At 39.1% G+C, this 17,975-nt stretch overlaps 3 protein-coding genes across 5 annotated transcripts in view; 1 reads left to right on the top strand and 2 right to left on the bottom strand.

Moving 5' to 3' along the window:
• Positions 1–17,975, bottom strand: part of LOC136434933 (mitochondrial carnitine/acylcarnitine carrier protein-like) — a 154,432-nt gene that overhangs the window by 131,986 nt on the left and 4,471 nt on the right. For 2 of the 3 annotated variants that reach the window (XM_066428053.1, XM_066428052.1), the window contains exons 5-10: positions 17,838–17,955; positions 17,391–17,463; positions 17,083–17,123; positions 16,783–16,851; positions 16,289–16,410; positions 14,283–15,745 (exon numbers count right to left, since the gene is read on the bottom strand). In XM_066428053.1, the coding sequence (XP_066284150.1) occupies positions 15,683–15,745; positions 16,289–16,410; positions 16,783–16,851; positions 17,083–17,123; positions 17,391–17,463; positions 17,838–17,955 (486 nt within the window). In that variant the 3' untranslated portion in view covers positions 14,283–15,682. Of the gene's footprint in view, positions 1–14,282; positions 15,746–16,288; positions 16,411–16,782; positions 16,852–17,082; positions 17,124–17,390; positions 17,464–17,837; positions 17,956–17,975 lie in introns of those variants that run through there. The other variant, XR_010755799.1, reaches the window with a different exon arrangement.
• LOC136434934 (protein shisa-5-like) lies at positions 1,200–6,550 on the top strand. Its single transcript, XM_066428054.1, has 4 exons — positions 1,200–1,381; positions 2,343–2,505; positions 2,984–3,135; positions 3,860–6,550. The coding sequence occupies exons 1-4, from the start codon at positions 1,339–1,341 to the stop codon at positions 4,258–4,260; spliced, it is 759 nt and encodes a 252-aa protein (XP_066284151.1). The 5' UTR covers positions 1,200–1,338; the 3' UTR covers positions 4,261–6,550.
• LOC136434929 (xyloside xylosyltransferase 1-like) lies at positions 9,478–14,164 on the bottom strand. Its single transcript, XM_066428045.1, has 2 exons — positions 13,239–14,164; positions 9,478–11,956 (listed from the first exon to the last, which is right to left on the bottom strand). The coding sequence occupies exons 1-2, from the start codon at positions 13,908–13,910 to the stop codon at positions 11,279–11,281; spliced, it is 1,350 nt and encodes a 449-aa protein (XP_066284142.1). The 5' UTR covers positions 13,911–14,164; the 3' UTR covers positions 9,478–11,278.

Consider the following 17,975-nt stretch of genomic DNA (forward strand, 5'->3'; position numbering starts at 1 on the left):
ATCCCCTTTAATTGTTGTCATCCACAGGTTTTGAACTTTGGAGCATAGTATGAATAATTTGATGGCTGTGCCTTTTATGCGTCAGGATAGGATAGAGTGACTAATGAATAATTATGGGTAGTATTATTGGTCTGGCTCTCACATTTCCTGACCAGTTTGCCTCTGAAACAGCCATTCTGGCTTTACGGTGCTATACTACAAGGTGAGCGGTGAGTTTTTTTAGAAACTTTCTGTGGAGATCAAGTGCAAATTGCAAACCAAGAAATTGTTTTACTTTCTTTTACCGTATGTATTTATTGATGCAGTCACGATGTTTCAAGCTGCCGGTACGTGGTCGTTTCAGTCAGTGGAAATCGTGAGAGTGGATCATAGTAACCGTTACAGTTCATGAAGATGAATGTCAGCCCAGTGCACGTTGCCATATTAGAGACAGTCTTTTATCTGACAGATACGGTAGAATCCTGAATGTTTATGAGGGAAACGGCCATATTAGAGACAGTCTTTTATCTGACAGATACGGTAGAATCCTGAATGTTTATGAGGGAAACGGCCATATTAGAGACAGTCTTTTATCTGACAGATACGGTAGAATCCTGAATGTTTATGAGGGAAACGGTAGTCCGACGTCTTTGCATTCGATACGGTCCTATTCATGTCATAATGAACTTGTCCAATAACAGTATAGGCTTGACAGTTGAAATTGAATCCAGATGCTTTTTCGAATATAGTAGCTGATTTTCTTCGACATATCACTTTTTAATCAAATGCAATTGGTTGCCTATGCTGATAGTAGTCTCATTATTCCATTTCACGGGGCGCTGTGATTAACATTTCACCGGTTTCCTAAAACCCTGTAAAATAGACAGTATGTTTGACGTCACACATCATGTGTCAGTGATGTCAGCAAATTTCATTTTCATTTCCTGATTACACAATTTTCACTGACAGTCGCCGCGATACATCCTGTTATGCAATGGTCATGAAAGTGAAAGTGAGTATCATCGGAGTCAGCATGGGCGCACCAAAACGCAAAGTTAAGATCAACGTATACTGTGTAAATAACATGTTATATTCCACTAACGGTTACTATGGTAAGTATTACATGTACTTCAAAAATATTAAACGTTTTAGGTTTCGTTATCTTACATCATTCTTTCATGAAAAGTTTTCCATTCCATAATGTTTGATTCGTAATAAGATTGCGTTTGTTTGCGGTGTGCATCTCAGCCTTGGCGACAACAAGTGACCACGGACTCGGCCCCGACGGAGCTAAAGATCATCGGATTGATTTTGTAAGCAAACAATCGTCAAGTGGCAGAGTACAAGCAATCAGGAACAATGATTGTCACTCTGTCGACGCTTCTGGTGGTTCTTGGCGCAGGTAAATGGAGATATTCTGCATGTAGCGTTACGGTAGCCCCTGTTTGTGGTACGATGTCATGCATGCGTGAGTGTGTTGGGGAGGGGGGCTCTAACCCTAAATTCTACTTAATATCCACACTGTTTCTTCACTTTTGCTGCTCCATTGTATTGATGATATCCAAGCAGACGTTGCTGAATGTATTGTAACGTAATGTAACTATGTAGCGGTTTGTTTACTGATGTAAATATGACCTTCCTAAAAGGGCATCATCAGCAAACAGGAAACAAGTGAGAACATTGAATATTTACCAAGATAACGTTACATAATTTTTTTATTTTCTATGATAATCAAATTATGTAGCCCTCATCACATCTGCAGCTTTTCCTTTCCGTGTTCCTTGTCTTCCTGGCGATTTTGGCCCATTCAATTCCCAAATTTGAGAGATATGAACAGTTGATGCTTCATTTTAATTCAAAATGCCACTTTTCCTGAAACATTTTATAGAATGTTACTGTTTTCATGTTGTCATGTAATCTTGGCTTGATTTATAGAAGGCATTGTTTTCATGGAATCAAAACTTATGATTCACAGTATTTTCAAATAGCAATATAATCATTAATATGTGTAACAGGTAATGTTACAATGAATGTCAATTTTTTTCAATACATTACATGTTTAAACATGTTTTATGATTTAATAGCAAGGTTCTTTTATTCACAAGTTACACACACAACCAAGTATTTTACAAGAGCCAATGTTTCGACGACTGTCTGTCATCTTCATCAGGGCAATACTGACTACTAGACGGCTCTTGTACTGACTAGTCGGCTCTTGTAAAATACTTGGTTGTGAATAAAAGAACCTTGCTATTCAGTCATTCGTTAACCTGATGAAATTATTCACGGATGTTTTATGATGTTTCATACCACACGACATACATTTCATTAAGAGAGTTATTTTCTGCTGTCATGTGTAACAGCGTCAGCGGAGTACTGCAGTGGCTACACAGACTCCTTCGGAGACTACAAGTCCGGCTTTAGCTGCCCACGGAATTCCCTGTTCAGCTTCAACAACGATGACAACGATGACATCTACTGCTGCGGTACCAGCACGTACAAGTACTGTTGCAGCTGGAGAACTGGGTAAGGAACATAGACATTTTCACTCTCACCTTACCCAGCTGGGGGCCAGTCAGAATTTTTCTTCCCTCCCCCCCCCCACCAACATCCAGACATTAGATCACCGAATGTTCTGCTCCGCCAGCTGAAAAAGGCGTACTTGTAGAAAGATAAGCTGGATATTTTAGACGAACTGGATCCTAAAAAGGGCCCAGCGGTTGTTAGAAAGGAGCTGGCCTGCTAGGTCTGGCCTCTAGAGTCCCTTCCGAATTGTTTGGGCAATCATGAAGATGTCAGTACATGTATAATTGAAGTCCTTCAAGTTTCCCCAAGGCTTATGTTCTTTATCAGCACATCTCAGTGTCTGAAACTACATGTACCTAGATCCTGACTTGCTTAGTCTGAAAATTATTGTTATGCAGGGAGTTTTAGCGTTCCTGCACTGTAACATTTTTCTGTAATTATTATGTCTCACACGTTTATTTATTTGTTGTGTTTTTAGGGGCTTCAACGTCGGCTCTGTCATGGGAGGCCTCTTTGCTGTGTTTGTGCTCGTCATCATCATCACGATAATCTCGTGCTACATGTGCAGCTGCTGCGTCATTTACAAGCGACGTCAGGCTAGCCGTGCTCACATCATCACTACCACCACGGGTGGGTATAGTTTTTGTTTTCATTTTTGGTTTATGTCAGGAGCCTGATCTAGCAAACATAGAATGAAAGACAGCTCATGTACAAATACAACTTGTTTGCAATAGATGGCCATTAAGTTAATGTTACATGTACGATGTAGTTGGTAACATTTGTGGCAATCTTCCTACAAATCATGTCTTCTATATATTTAGAAATGTAGCACTATATTTGTATGATGTACTCAAGTGTTTGCCAGCAACAGACCTTAGAGAAATTCTGGGTATCACCATACATACTGACAAATATTATAAAATGCTTATACTTTTTTTTTTACCTCCACATTTTCCTGTTTCTAATTGGTGCCAGCATGTGTTACACTGTGACCTGAATGTTTGAAAAAAAAAAAAAATTAACGGTTCTCAGTGGCAAATGTGCTAGATGTTGGCACATCGGCAACCAAATCCGCAGTGTGTTTTTTGGCACACAGTTTGACAGATTAGCTGAATAGGCTTGATGGGCGTCACTCCACCGTCCGGGAAGGTAGTGTAAAGTGCCTTTCCCAAGGGCACAACGTCGGGCATGGTGAGTATCGAACTCGGGACCTATTGATTCCGAGTTCAACAGTCTAACCGTTACGCCACGCCGACATCACGCCACGCCGCTGAATGTTTGAGAAAATTATATATCAATATCTTCATACATGTACAAGTTAAATCAGTGATGATTTTTATCTTTCATTGCAAAGGTGGCGCTCCTGTTGTCATGACCACTACCTCCACAACCTATCCGGCAGGACCACAGCCCTACCCCCAGGGGCCGCAACCTTACCCCCAGGGGCCGCAACCTTACCCTCAGGGACCACAGCCCTACCCCCAGGGACAACAACCCTACCCCCAGCAGGGACAACATCACTACCCCGCAGGATCCTACACCCATGGCCAGGGACCGCAGCCCTACCCCCTACACTATCCTGGAAGCCAACCGTACCCCGGGGGACAGGCCTACCCAGGGGACCAGGTCCCTCCTCAGCAGTACCCGGGGGCCCCTGGGTCAGAGGCACCCCCTCCTTATGCCTCAGCTACGGGCGGCGCGTCTGGGAAGGACCCAGCTTACCCGCCACCAGCCGCCCTCCCCTATCCCAACTGAGGTAGGAAAGAAAAGGGCTTGTGCTCACAGATCAGGCATGGTTGTGCATGGAGGCACTTACTAGGGCACAACCAATGTTGTTGATACCTCTACAGAGTTCTGTAACAAAGTAACTATGTAGTCCTTGTTTATCCCTTCTATCGTGTAATCTTCTATAGAAGGTATAGCAATAAATCCACCGAGAAAAGGATCGCAACAAGTAGTTGATTGTCCAAGTTTTTGCTTGATTTGTGTTACTGTTGGTCATAAAATCTTCCTAGCATGAGTAGGAGAATGTAGCTGCTGTTAAATGTAGTTCCTGATGTGGTGTGGTAGAAGTTATTGATGTCAAAATGGCTGCCATTTGGGGTATAACAATATTGCATGGTACTGAATGTTTTGTAAGTAGTGCACACTGTAATGAGGGTAGAAGTTCCATATACTAGTAATCAGTTTGAATTTATTGCATACAGGAAGAATATATCAGTGATATTCAAACGTCAATATAATGGTAAATACAAAATACAAATGTACTGCATAACCCCCATTTGATTACAAATTTGAAAAAGGATTTGGCAAAGAAGTATTGGTGGTGAAAAGGGTTATTGTGACAAAAATAGCTGGCAAAAGAGAACAGTGTTCTTTTGTCTAAAGTGCACACATACATGGCTGCATAGTTTTGTGGCAATATCTTGGTTGAGGGATTCATTTTCTTGATCCATTGCTTACATGCTAATGTCCATACTGATTATGCTAATAATAGATCACAATGAATATTTTATGTCATTTTTCACCGGCAATTCAATTGCCTCTCCGTATTTCCATATGACGTGTTAAGACCTTGGTCGCCATCCAGCTACCATGACATCACATAGATGTTTGCAGAATAAGGCCACACACATTGGTGTGATCTACTGCATAACGCAATATCTAACAAGTAAAAATCTATCAAAGAAACTTGAATGAAATGCTAAACATGATGTAGTAATTTTTACTGGAGGTTTTTTTGAGAAGTTAAAAAAATTTTGATTGTTGACTTGTAGGACCTGGTCAGTATCACTCAGACACTAGGCTTTAATGTTACACACTGATTATACGTCATCCCATTTCTATTGTTTCCTACATTTTGACATGACTCTTGCCACATATAATTTTCTATATGCTGGGACCATCTAAGGTTGTACAGGACTAAACTCAAAGATGCTATGTTACCAAGTGAAGGTTGGAATGATATTCCTCTATTTTCAAACTACCATACTTTGAAAGCAGGGATATTCTTGTGACTGGTCTAGTTTTCTAAAAACTTTTCGGGAAACGGATAAAGATACTATAACTTAGTATAAGAAAGATAATATTCAGGGTGTATATGTACGTACATTATTATCCGCTGCATGTACGTGTACTAGTATATCAATAGTAAGTCAAGGGCTGTCTCCAGGACCCGTCCCTCCATCCGTCCCAGGACGGAAATTTGCTTGTTGGGACGGACAAAAATTTCAACCCGTCCATCCAAAAAATCTTAACTTCATAACATGTAACTGATGAAAATGTATTTTTGTAAATTTAAAATGACAGATTGAATAACAAAACTTAACAACATAGGCTTCCAAACAATGAGTGGGACTGAAAAAATTCAAAGCTGGAGACAGCCCGAGTTTAAAGATGTTCACTTAGATGTACACATGTATACACACTACACATGCTTGTACACAAGGTAAACTGCAATTAACAATGCATGATCTGCATTAAAATGAGTCAATAGTTGTAAGTATTTTCCTATATATTCAAAACTTTCAGCGCTTAAAGGAGCATATGTGTGTACATGTGTACAATATATGATAACTGGAATGCTTTGCCATGTAATACTGTGTGAAATGTACTTGTATATATAGTCAAGTAGTACCTGTACAGATATTGTACGTTGTCTCATTGAAGCAAAAATATGATACTGTAGCAAATGTTAGTCTACAAATTAGTGTTGATGCATGTGAAACCTGTAGAGTCTATATTTATTAGTTTCTTCTTACTCAAACATTCCGTAACCTGAACATGCCACCCTGTGGCACATATTTTTAGCACTTTATTTATAGAATGTCACGCACAAAATGTTGACAAAAGTATCCCCACCACTTGTTTGCATATAACATTACACAAATAGAGACAAAGTTATTGGATGTTTATTTTAGTGTCGCGGAATTGCCTGAAAAACTATGAGCTGCTAACGTTACACATTCTGATAGTGTACATTTTTGTCACTATATTATGTTTGCAATTTGGGCACTTTTTTCAAATAAAGATTACATGTACACAACTTGTGTATTGTCATATTGAGTCTTGGTAAACTTCATGCAGCTTTTGCAGAATAAGGTTATAAAATGTATCATTATATGTTAATTGCATTAATCAATCCCATAGAAACTCCTCAAGGGTAAACATACCCGTGAGGATGTGTAATGTTAACTCATTCTGATATGAGTGCAACTATTTTATTGAGTGCACTAAGGTCTTCATTTCAAAAGGGAGTAATGTTGATTAAAGAAGGGTTAACTGAGCCGCTTCAAAAGGAAATCTTTGTATACCATAGGGAATGTGCAGAGGACTAATGAAATTAATTGTATAAGATTGTACTGGTAATGGTAGTTGTACAATAAATTCTACTCAAAAATGTTTGCCAGTCCAAATTCTGCAGACTCACTATAATGCACTGTAAAGTTGATTGCAAAACATTAATGAAATTAAGAAAAATTTATTGCACACAAATTGTAACGGATACAACGATACATGTGTAAGTCCCACCCAACGCCTCGTCCTAGCCAGTTATCTCATACTATTTGACTAGGCCAATGGTGACTGAGACGCCAGTCTGAGCAAATGGTCTCAGTGACTCTCAGTCTCAAATGTCAGCACACCGCACTGAATCGTAAAGGTATCAATGCCTCTACATATATATAAACACGCATAGATTTCCCTTGCTTGCGCCATTGTTTAAGGAATCGTCATAAAAATATTTAATTAGGTTAAATACTTTGACACATTGTCTAAGTCTTTGATATTGTTCTTTTGTTTTCTTTTTTGCTTAGAGTCTTTTTAGCGTGTACTTGCGGTCGCCAGGTAGTGCAAGGAGAGTGCGTCACGACTGACCTGACGGCCGCTGGCGGAGTTACAAAACATCATTTGAGAGTTTTGCATGGTTTGATCGCGTTCATAAACATAGCCGTGCCTCCAGTCACGATGAATAGACTACAGAGAACGACGCTAGCTGTTGCGTCGGTGCTGTTGGGAGGTCTGGACTTGGGTAAGTTGTGGTTATGTTAGGTTACGTTTTCAACAACACGGATTTTACACAACACAAGACTTAAGACTTAGGTCTCTGAAATTGGGTCAAACTAGTTGGTCTCTAGATCGATCATTCAAGTGGGAATAAGCAACAGCTTTAGCTGGGAAGTACCCATGAATAAGCAGCCTATTTTGTTCTTAAAGTTTACATAAACCTGAGCTCTTTAAGGCTTGTTTCAGGTGTGTTGAAACGCCCACAAATTTAAGGGCGATTTAACAACGCATTGGTTGGACTGGTGTGAGCCCGTCCATGTTTAACACTGGTTCATGGACAAGACTAATCTTAGTGTAGCACCTTTGTCACTATGTCTGTCTCTCTCAGAGAAAACCTTTAGATTAAGCTCGGGGACGTGCTTGAAATACTACTAATAAGCCAATTGTCAGTGGACTGTTTTGAGGTAATCAGTATCAAAGAACTGCCGTCACAACAGGTTGCAGGTAACGAACTACATGTAGTTACAGGAAGTGTTCGTGAAGATTGTTGGATTTTCTTATGGTACCGGTATCAACTACTGGCCTTATGATATCATACTGGTAAATTTTTGTCCAACCAAATGTATTTATTGTTCCTTCCACATGAATCAGCATTAGCAGATTCATCATGTTCCCTTGGGAAGAAGATCCCAGTCTTCGGCTGCACTCCTAATGTCCTGGGCATAGTGGCTGCATGTTTGTTCGTCCTGATCCTCCTGACTATCGGCTGCTGCTTCTTCAGGGGTTGTAGGTCATCCAAAAAGCCAAAGAAAAGGCCTATCACAACTGTAACAGGTAATTTCTTTAACCTTCTCCCTGCTGCCTAACTCTAGATATGTATAAACCAATAGGGAACCAGGTGCCAAACGACTACTTCAGTGTGCTAAAAGTTAAATGGGTCTGAAATTTATAATCAATTCGGTATCCTGGAGTTATACAACGTTTAATAATCCTAGCTTTATTTTTTAGTCTCATTGTCACTTTGCTGCTATTTTCTTGAACCAGCTAAATTTGCTTCAAGCTGACATGCTATTTAATGTCACATATATTTCATTACTAAGGTTCCCCGAGTTTGGAGGCAGCTACAACAGCAACATTTCCCGTGGCACCACCACCCTACTCCCAGGAAGAGAGGCCCTACACAGGGGCAAGGCTTTGCCTTGTTCGACCGTATCCTGGTGCCGAGCCCCTCAGTGAGAATCAACCCCAGCCAGTACCGGGCGGCCCTTCCACTTGGACTGAGCCTCCTCCACCATATTCACCGGAAACTAAAGTACCTCTGTGATGTTACAACATGATCAACCATTAACTAATAGTAATAGCTTAGTGTCACCACAGGAAGAATTACTTGAAGTTTGTTTCTTGTTTGATAGCTTAGAAAGTTATACATAGATTTTTATTACTATTATACAGATATGAGGGATTATATTCTTGGTAGTATGTGTATCAAGATGCAGAATTTTAAAAGCCATTGACTATTTTATGAATTAGGTAAATCATGCACCTAGCAGCTTTTCTGCAAACTGCAAGTCACAAACATGTTAATTTTCTTCCCATGAATTTACCTGCTAGATTCAGGGAATTTATAATGCTGACTTCAGTGGAGGTCTAATTCTAGTTTTTCCATTCTAATGTTGCTGTACATTTTTGTATTTTACTACTAAATACTGTTAATGATCATACTTCTTCACCATATTATATATTTTATTATTGTACATATGTGTGCACTGAAAAGCGTGGTTTGTACCTAATAAGCATATTGAAACTAAAGAGGGACCAAGGTGAAGTTAATAATAACATAATACTCAGAATTCTTTTGCACCAAAAATCTTTTTATTTTATATTTTGGTGAGGAGGAGTTCTATATATGTCAAGATACAATGTATTTCTATTTCCAAATAAAGAAATTGATGGGAACCAATTAGAAAGTAGTTTCTGAGTTCTTTATTTCATTTCCAAGTGAAAGCAGTCGGTAAGTGTGTGTGAGTGAATGATAGTGAGTGAGGGTGAAGTGATGTTACAATTGGATATACCAATGATTTACAAATTCATGAAAAACGTGATGATCTTCTTCGCAATGTCTTGAAAATATACAGCACTGGAATTCTGCCCTTGGCAAGAACTCCCACTAAATACGATACATATTAATAATCTATGTACAGCAATCAAGATATACACCAGCATTGTAAGCTGATATCAAGCTTCATAAGTCGTGATTGTGATATTGTTGACAGATCATGGACAGATCAATGGAAAATGAATATTCACATAATTACATAATTGATATAGGACTGCATTGTTGCACCATGATTGCAAAATTGTAAAAAATATAACAATACAAGACTTGGTCATGACATTATTGTCGCTAAAATTGCCTCATAATTTTAACATGTTGTCATACATATGCATCATTGATCAGATATTGCACATTCTGCCAGCAGTTTACTAGGATTTTAAGAATTTTAAAGTGCAGTTGTTCCTTATCTTCTGCTCACATTTTGCTCATAAAATCTGGGTAATCTTTGCATCATAATCATTTAGAAATGATATTATTAGTAGCCAGATTATGCAACAAAGCAAGCATACAAATATACCAAACGGATTGAATTTACCCTAAAGTAGCCGCTTCATTTCGTGTAATATACTGGGGTGAGTCAACTCAACTCTACTCTGTACTGAGATATTTGTCGTAATTCGTACCAACTGGCAAGTCATATCATATCTATTCACTACCGGTATTGCAAATAGAATACCATACCACAAGGAAGATGACAACTTGTTTATTTTCTGAACAGTTCATAATCATTTAGAAATAATATTCTTTGTGTATCTTAAGTTATTGTTATATGAGATTAATTATGTTCTACTTTTTTTATGTGGTCCCTAAAGTAGCATCACTCGGGATGTCAAGTTTTCTTAACTATTGCCCTGCTGACTTATGTTGTATTGAATACAGCATGGTTTAAAGGTAAAGTCTACAGCAGAGAGCGGCGGTATAAGCAACAAAAAGTATAAGCAACAGCAAAAGGAATGCTCAGTGCACTACAAGAAGTTACACTCAATTGCCTTCTTTTCATATAAAAATTAGTAGCCAGATTATGCAACAAAGCAAGCATACAAATATACCAAGGAGGTTAACCTCCTTGACTATACAAAGAGAAAAAGGCCAGGTATAAGCAACAGAAAATAGAATGCTCAGTGCACTACTAGAAAAGTAGAAATTACCTTCAATTCCTCCTTTCTGATATCAGAATCTATAGCCAGATTATGCAACAAGGCAAGTACACAAAATATAAATTTTAAAATTCAATTACTTTCTTGTGATATCAAAATTCATAGCCAGATTACGCAACAAAGCAAACACAAAAATATACAAAGAGTCAGGTATAAGAAACAGAAAAAAGAATGCTCAGTACACTACTAGAAATTACCTTCAATTGCTCCTTTCTGATATCAGAATTTACAGCCAGATTATGCAACAAGGCAAATACAGTACACAAATATACAAAGAGAAAAGAGTTAGGTATAAGCTACAGAAAATGGAATGCTCAGTACACTGCTAAAAATTACATTCAATTGCTTCCTTCTAACATCAAAATTGGCTGCCAGATTATGAAAGGGAAGAAATTAAGCACACAAATACACCAAGTGAAATGAGTTAGGTATAAGCAACAGAAAACGGAATGCTTCAATTGCTTTTTTTCTGAGATAAAAAGCATATGACAGTGAACTATCTATCTGGAATTGGAGTGTTACAGTTTCCATGGTAAATATTGACTTCACCGGCACAATCATGGTAGAAGTCAAACACCTCCTGGTACCCCTTATCCTGCCACCAGGTGCACAGCTGTCTGTTCCAGGTGCATGGCAGCACGTGGAACAGCTGGGGATACCTGTAGCTCAGAAGCGTGAAGTAGTCCTGGTCCCCCAGGTGCCCCTTGAAGTGAAACTCCTCCGACATGGTGCGCACCACTGTTCCGTTCAGGAGAGAGTTGTAGAGACTTGATGCCCTCATCTTGTCTAAGTCCAACAACAGGACGCCGCTGTTGAAACCTGGCTGGCCATCGGGTGGGGGGTTCCCAACTTTGGTACCTTTGTGTTCGTTTCGGTATTGCCAAAAAGTGTGCCTGTATACGGGCTGTTGCTCCTCTGCAATCCCAATGACGTTCTCCGACTCAAAATGGTCAAACATGTCAAATAGTTCCCGGATATCCGAACGGAACTTGAGATCGCAGTCAAGTTGGACGATGTGCTTGGTGTCACTGGGGAAAACTTTGTGCATGCCCACAGAAAGGAAGAAGATGGAGTCTCCATAATAAGCCTTTGCACCTGCACTAAACTTTTCTTGCATTGGCTTTACAATGGGATGGAGGGTCTCTGTTAGTTGGACTGGATCATGAAAAGACAGCTGAAAAGAAGGAAAGACCAGTTAGCATAAGAGTTTCACACTTTATCTATAACTTGCTCAAGCAACCTGTATCGTTGTTGCATACAATAGGCCACCACTCAATATTTAATTTTGTTGTCTATATTTTTTATCATTATTTTGATTATTGGAGACAAAACATGTCAAAATATATGCAGGCACCAATTCATCCTCTAAGATTTTCCATATACAACTTTTCAATCTGAATTAGAATGACTGTTGTATTTGACAAAAGTGAGGCATGTTGATAGACAAAGAATGATGCAACATCTTTGAAGATTACATTTTCAGCACTAAGGACAGATGCACATTGCTTCTGAAGGCTGTGGAAGAGTAAGTTAGATTTCTTAAGTATGAAAATCATGTTTGCCTGCTCTGAGCTTCAATGCTTTAATTTCTATTCATAACCTGCAGTATCATTTCGACAATGTTTAAGATTTTCTCCAATGTATCGAAATAGAATACATGTATTCTTTATTTTGTGGCAAGTTAGCAACCTTTTGAAGATAAAGGTTTGTTAGCCTGATTCCCAGGCTATCATATAGCAGGTCAACTTGTCATTGTACCTGGCCGCCTCAAGCCTTGGTTCCACATACCAGTCCTACATTAAGTTACAGTTGGGTGAGCAGCTTATACTACTACTAGACAAGTATTACCTGAAGGCTGCCACGTAGACATATAACATTACATGCATACATGGTTGGCTGCACCAGGTTTAGTTTTTCGAAATAAAACATTCACATATTTAGGTAAGTTGGATCAAGACTTATACCAAAAAAGCCTTGTTTGTGATAGGTTGGATATAACCTGCATTTTTTGCCCAATGATGACCAATTTATGATATAAAGGGCATGATGTTGTGTGAACTTGAAATGGTAAAGATATGCAATGGGACTAGAATGCAGCCACATGAAATACATGTTGATGTAATAATGTTGATCAATTGATCAATATATTCTTTGATGGATTTCATATCTGAAAGCCTTGCGTAAATTAGTCCAACCCAATAAAAAAATCTATACATAGGATTAATTTGTCAACAGACACACTGTTGTTGATATTTTATTCCCAACTTTGTTGTAGGAGGGGATCTATGGGAAAATAAAATATAACAACAATGTGGAAAATGGGTAAGTAATTGACAAAGAAGAATGGAGAATGATAAAACAATTAGTGCAATGTTCGAAAAATGAAATCACCAGACTTCAACTTTATTAAAGCTCAAGTATCTTTTCTCACATATCTCCTCCCCTATCGACATTACCTTCAACAACCCCTTCTGTAGCCATGTGCCCACTATACCCTCTGCTATGGCCTTGCTGTCCGGATCAGATACAAGATGTAGATGTAGGATCTCCCCATTGTCCGGACGAATGCTGGATTTCTGCATCATGGAGTTGAAACACAGTTTGAACTTGTCTATCAGTCCTCTATTGTTCCCAGCCTTCGTGAACATCTGCAAGACGTGGTATTCACTCTCCTGAGAGCTTTCCTTGGCATGTTGTTCCTCAATTTTTAGACTCTTGTCAGCTTCTTCATGTGATTCTTTCTCGTCTTTTACAGGATTAAGTTCTTTGGTGTCAATTTTCGCCCGAGCTTTGGTCTTCGGGTATGCTGGAGCCGTATGACCCATATGGGCAGCCGACATTTTCTTCTCCTTGGTGAGAAGGTCAGAAAACGTCTCCCTGCCGGCGAGCTGGTAAAATCCAAGGACAAGGGCAACAACGACGATGGCGACCCAAAACTTGAGCGATGTCAGCATTTTCAGCCCCATTTGGAGAGTATGAAAGCGTCTGGAGGATGACGAAGCTGAAATGGGCCTTTGTACACGTTTGCCTGAACCTCCTTTCGCCATGTTAGTTCCGGGTGAGCTGAGGCTGTATTCATCCGACACATAAAAAGTAGTACAACAAGTTTCCAAGATGTAGCGAGGCATATAGCATCTAAAATGACTCAGACATAATAATATTGTCAACAACTATATGTTAAAAGAAGGCAAGGGGATTCGAAACTATCAATTCACGTAATTACATTTAGAAAGTATGGATATGACCTTCGACCTATATATCACTGCGCATACCTCCGGTGATGCGCCTAAACAAAAGTAATCTTCAAGCAGATGTATGGTTGGGACGTTTTCTGACTAAAGTAGCCGCTTCATTTCGGGCCTTTTTTTCGTGTAATATACTGGGGTGAGTCAACTCAACTTTACTCTGTACTGAGATATTTGTCGTAATTCGTACCAACTGGCAAGTCCTATCATATCTACATTGTATTCACTATTGCAAATAGAATACCATACCATAAGGAAGATGACAACTTAATTGTTTATTTTCTGAACAGTTCAATACATGTCATGTTTCAATTACAGGTTGTGAGAGAGGTTTGGAACATCAGGCACATTTGTATGGTTTTCTCAGGGTTTGGTTTCGAGAGATCAATTTGTCGCTAGTCTTGTAAAAACCTAGCGTGGGAAATGGCAGTACTAATCAGGATGGTAGCCAGTCTCCTGAAAACCTAGAAAGCACGATAATATGGTTATAGCTAATGGTACCTAGAAAGTAAGTTTTACCAACACAGACACCTTAAATTGTCCTTTGAAAACCTCCTTGTAGGCATTCATTCACTGTATACGTAATTCAGTGTTGTTAAGTATTCCCAAGGAGGTTTAATCAGGTATTCCCTTGTAATTCTGAGAACCAACAAATAAATTGATGTCACCTGATTGAATTTTTTGGACCAGTTGCATTATCTATCATATCCCAGAGGACATTTACATGTAATCCACCAGCTCATACATAGTGTTGATGATACCAGTTCATTTCAAAATACATGTTCACAAAACAGTATTTTCACTCTTTCTCTCTGTTCCTCGCACCAAATGCCTTCTTAGTAGACTTTAACCCTCAATTCTCAAAAGCATTCCTGATATGGCTCCTATATACATACAACACACCAAAATTAGCATGACGAATCTCAACACCCATTTAAATTCTCTAAATGTCATTGTTGACATCAGAAAATATAACTGTAAAGGTCACTATGACTCCCACAGCAACTACTAGCCTTGATAGTTTACCGCTGGATCAATTTTTTCACTTGCTAAACGTGGTTACCAAGCCGAAAGATTGAGCCAGTGGTGAGCTATGGTAGAGGGTACCCAGCCTAAGCAACTACTCCCATTGTAACTTAAATTCGGAACTAAAAATAGGCAAGAAATCCAAAGATGCTTTACTTTTAGATGTTAACAATATTTTCATCATCTAACAATGAAAATACAATTTCAATCACTGCAATAAAGTTATCATCATCTCAGAAACAAACTAATGGATTTACTATTGAATACAGCAGTGCTTAAGATATATTCCCCTTCCCCATAGGCACTAAAACATACCAGTGAAAGATATCTCCCTTTTGCTTGACTTCCCTGACCATTCGGCAAGAACACACAATAATGGAAAACTTATAGTATATCCTGTCCACCCCTGCATGCTCCTGAGCCAAGGATATAGTCCCTGTCATTCTAAAATATCTGAAATTCCCCCAGAACATTTTAGATTCTGATCCCTTCCTCAGCCTAGCATTGGAAGTTGTGACAAATTTTATTCCTTCTCAATAATGGATTGATTGACACTGTCAGTCAGTCTCTCATTGGTTGATTCATACTCCACTGTTGCCATGGTTGCAGCATTATGGACCATCTCCTTACTACCAGCCAGGGGCCAGCCAATTGAGGAGCTTCATACACATCTCGTAACCAAGGAAACAAGCCTGGAAAGAGAAGGTTTGAAATGTATCATGACATGAACCTATTATATTGTGAAAGCAGTTTGACAATGAGTCTATTTTGAACAATTCATGACAAAAATTACATGAGTTGCCCATCATAGATAAACTTTCTACAAGCACTGCTAGTTGTAGTAGTACTACTGGTAGGTGTAGTTAGTATCAGGTATTTGATTGAAACAAAATGTTTTGGAAAAAACGATATTTGAGAAATTGGGGTCTATACACTATATAGTTTCTTGCTTTCCAGCCTTTAGTGTTGTGGGAAGCGAAGACTAACATGGATTCATTTATGACTCAGATACTAAGCTAAAAAATTGATACATGTGCAGCATCTTAATGGAACTATAGCAGGTTTAGGTCAACATACATACACATGTATACATGTAACAATTACAGTACATGTATTCTAAATAGAGGGAAACTGCTATATTCTTCAGTCTGCAGCCAATATAAACATTACAAATTCGGTGCCCAAATGCTACCCAAATGGGAAGAAGTTTAAATCCATCAGAGTTTGGTACTCACAGCATTAGCAGGGAAGGCCCTGACCATGATGGGGGCAACACCCTTGAACAGAGCCTGCGGCCCCTCTTCCTTGAACAAGTGCCGTAACACATCACCAACACCCTTGTACTTTCCAGCAGGAGCTGCAATCAAAAACACCAACAATTGCTGTGGTCCCAATGTTACAAAAAGAATTATAACAATATAAGCAAGTAGTAACATAAAACAACAATATAACAACTTTATCACACAAGAAAGATTTGTCTTTGTTGGCAGGATGCGTATGACAGAAGAAAAGCAAATCTGCAGAAAAGAACTTTGCAATAGAACTGAGTCAGCTTATAGATGTGACTTATGTGGACTGTCATTCTCGTATAGGACTGTTTAGCCACAGCCGATGCTGTAGGGCTGATGTGAATCAAGATTTTACCATGGTCAATATTGACTAACAGAGGCCATACATATTGCACAAGAATTGTACATGATAAAATGTATGGCAACTTGTATAATAATACCTGTCTGGAAGCGGGACTTCAGTGTGTCTGGTGCAATGGCCACCATCCAGTTAAAAACTCCTGCCATTCCTAGGAATAAATTTTTGAGGTAAAGAAAAATGTTACTTTCTTACCTACATTTCTTCTTCCACTAAAATACAATAAAAAGTAAGAAATGTATCTAAAGATCAAAATGTATTTTGTTTATGATGACTGACTTTTCTGACACACAAAACCTATGTCCTCTGTGGACCCTGGGAAGACTGCTTGTGTTCAAGAGCTTTGAAAGACTGCAAGTTTGAAATGGCTGAATGCACTTACCTCCAGCAAGCAGTGTCCTCCCTACACTCATGTCCTTGCGGCTAGATGAACGACAGAGAAATAACAATTTGATCACAACAAAAACTGATTGTTTCCTTGGTAGTGCAACATAACACTTTCCATATGTAACTCACTATGTTACAGGCTATGTCACATACACATACACATGTGAGCAATGGATAAAAAAAGACTACAGTTCGGGCCAAGACCTACCCCCCAAGTGTACATGTACCTCCCATGTTATAACTTACATATCATTTCTAGATCTCCAGAAGGCATTTATCACTTTCAAGGCAAAAGCAACTCACCTCTTTCCCTCTGGTGTCAGTTTACGTTGCAGAATCTCATAGCTCATGAAGTACATTCCACTTGCTGGTACATCTGAAAAAATGTAACATAAGACATCAATATGACTTCTAGATCAATGTGGCCATACCACAGAAAAATTGACAGTCTCAGTCACAACAGCTTGGGTCAGACACCCAGCTCGGACATGATGTAAGGGATTGCATTCATCATTTTGGAGGGTGACATAAAGCCGGCGGCCCTGTGTATGAGGGAGCTTCAGGTGTAAGCCTAAATCATAAAACCTCTACACAAAAAAGAACCAACACACTTATCCAGAAGAGTGGGGGTGACTCGGTGTGCTTCACCAAAAATGCAAGCCATAGCAAAGCCACATTGCACTGCCACTAGTTACTTGAAAAAGCAATATGCTTCTTTACTGTATGGCTGTTAAAAAAACAACTACTCACCCCTCATAAGTGTGAGAGCTGTCCCCCTGTACACACTCCTGATCCCCCCTTCTCTGTACAGCTGCTTGGCACAGTCCACAGGGCCAGCATACTTCTTGGACCCAGCATCAGCCTGGATCTATAACAAACATATACCAA

The sequence above is a fragment of the Branchiostoma lanceolatum genome, chromosome 5, assembly GCF_035083965.1.
Source record: "Branchiostoma lanceolatum isolate klBraLanc5 chromosome 5, klBraLanc5.hap2, whole genome shotgun sequence".
Taxonomy (NCBI): Eukaryota; Metazoa; Chordata; class Leptocardii; order Amphioxiformes; family Branchiostomatidae; genus Branchiostoma; species Branchiostoma lanceolatum.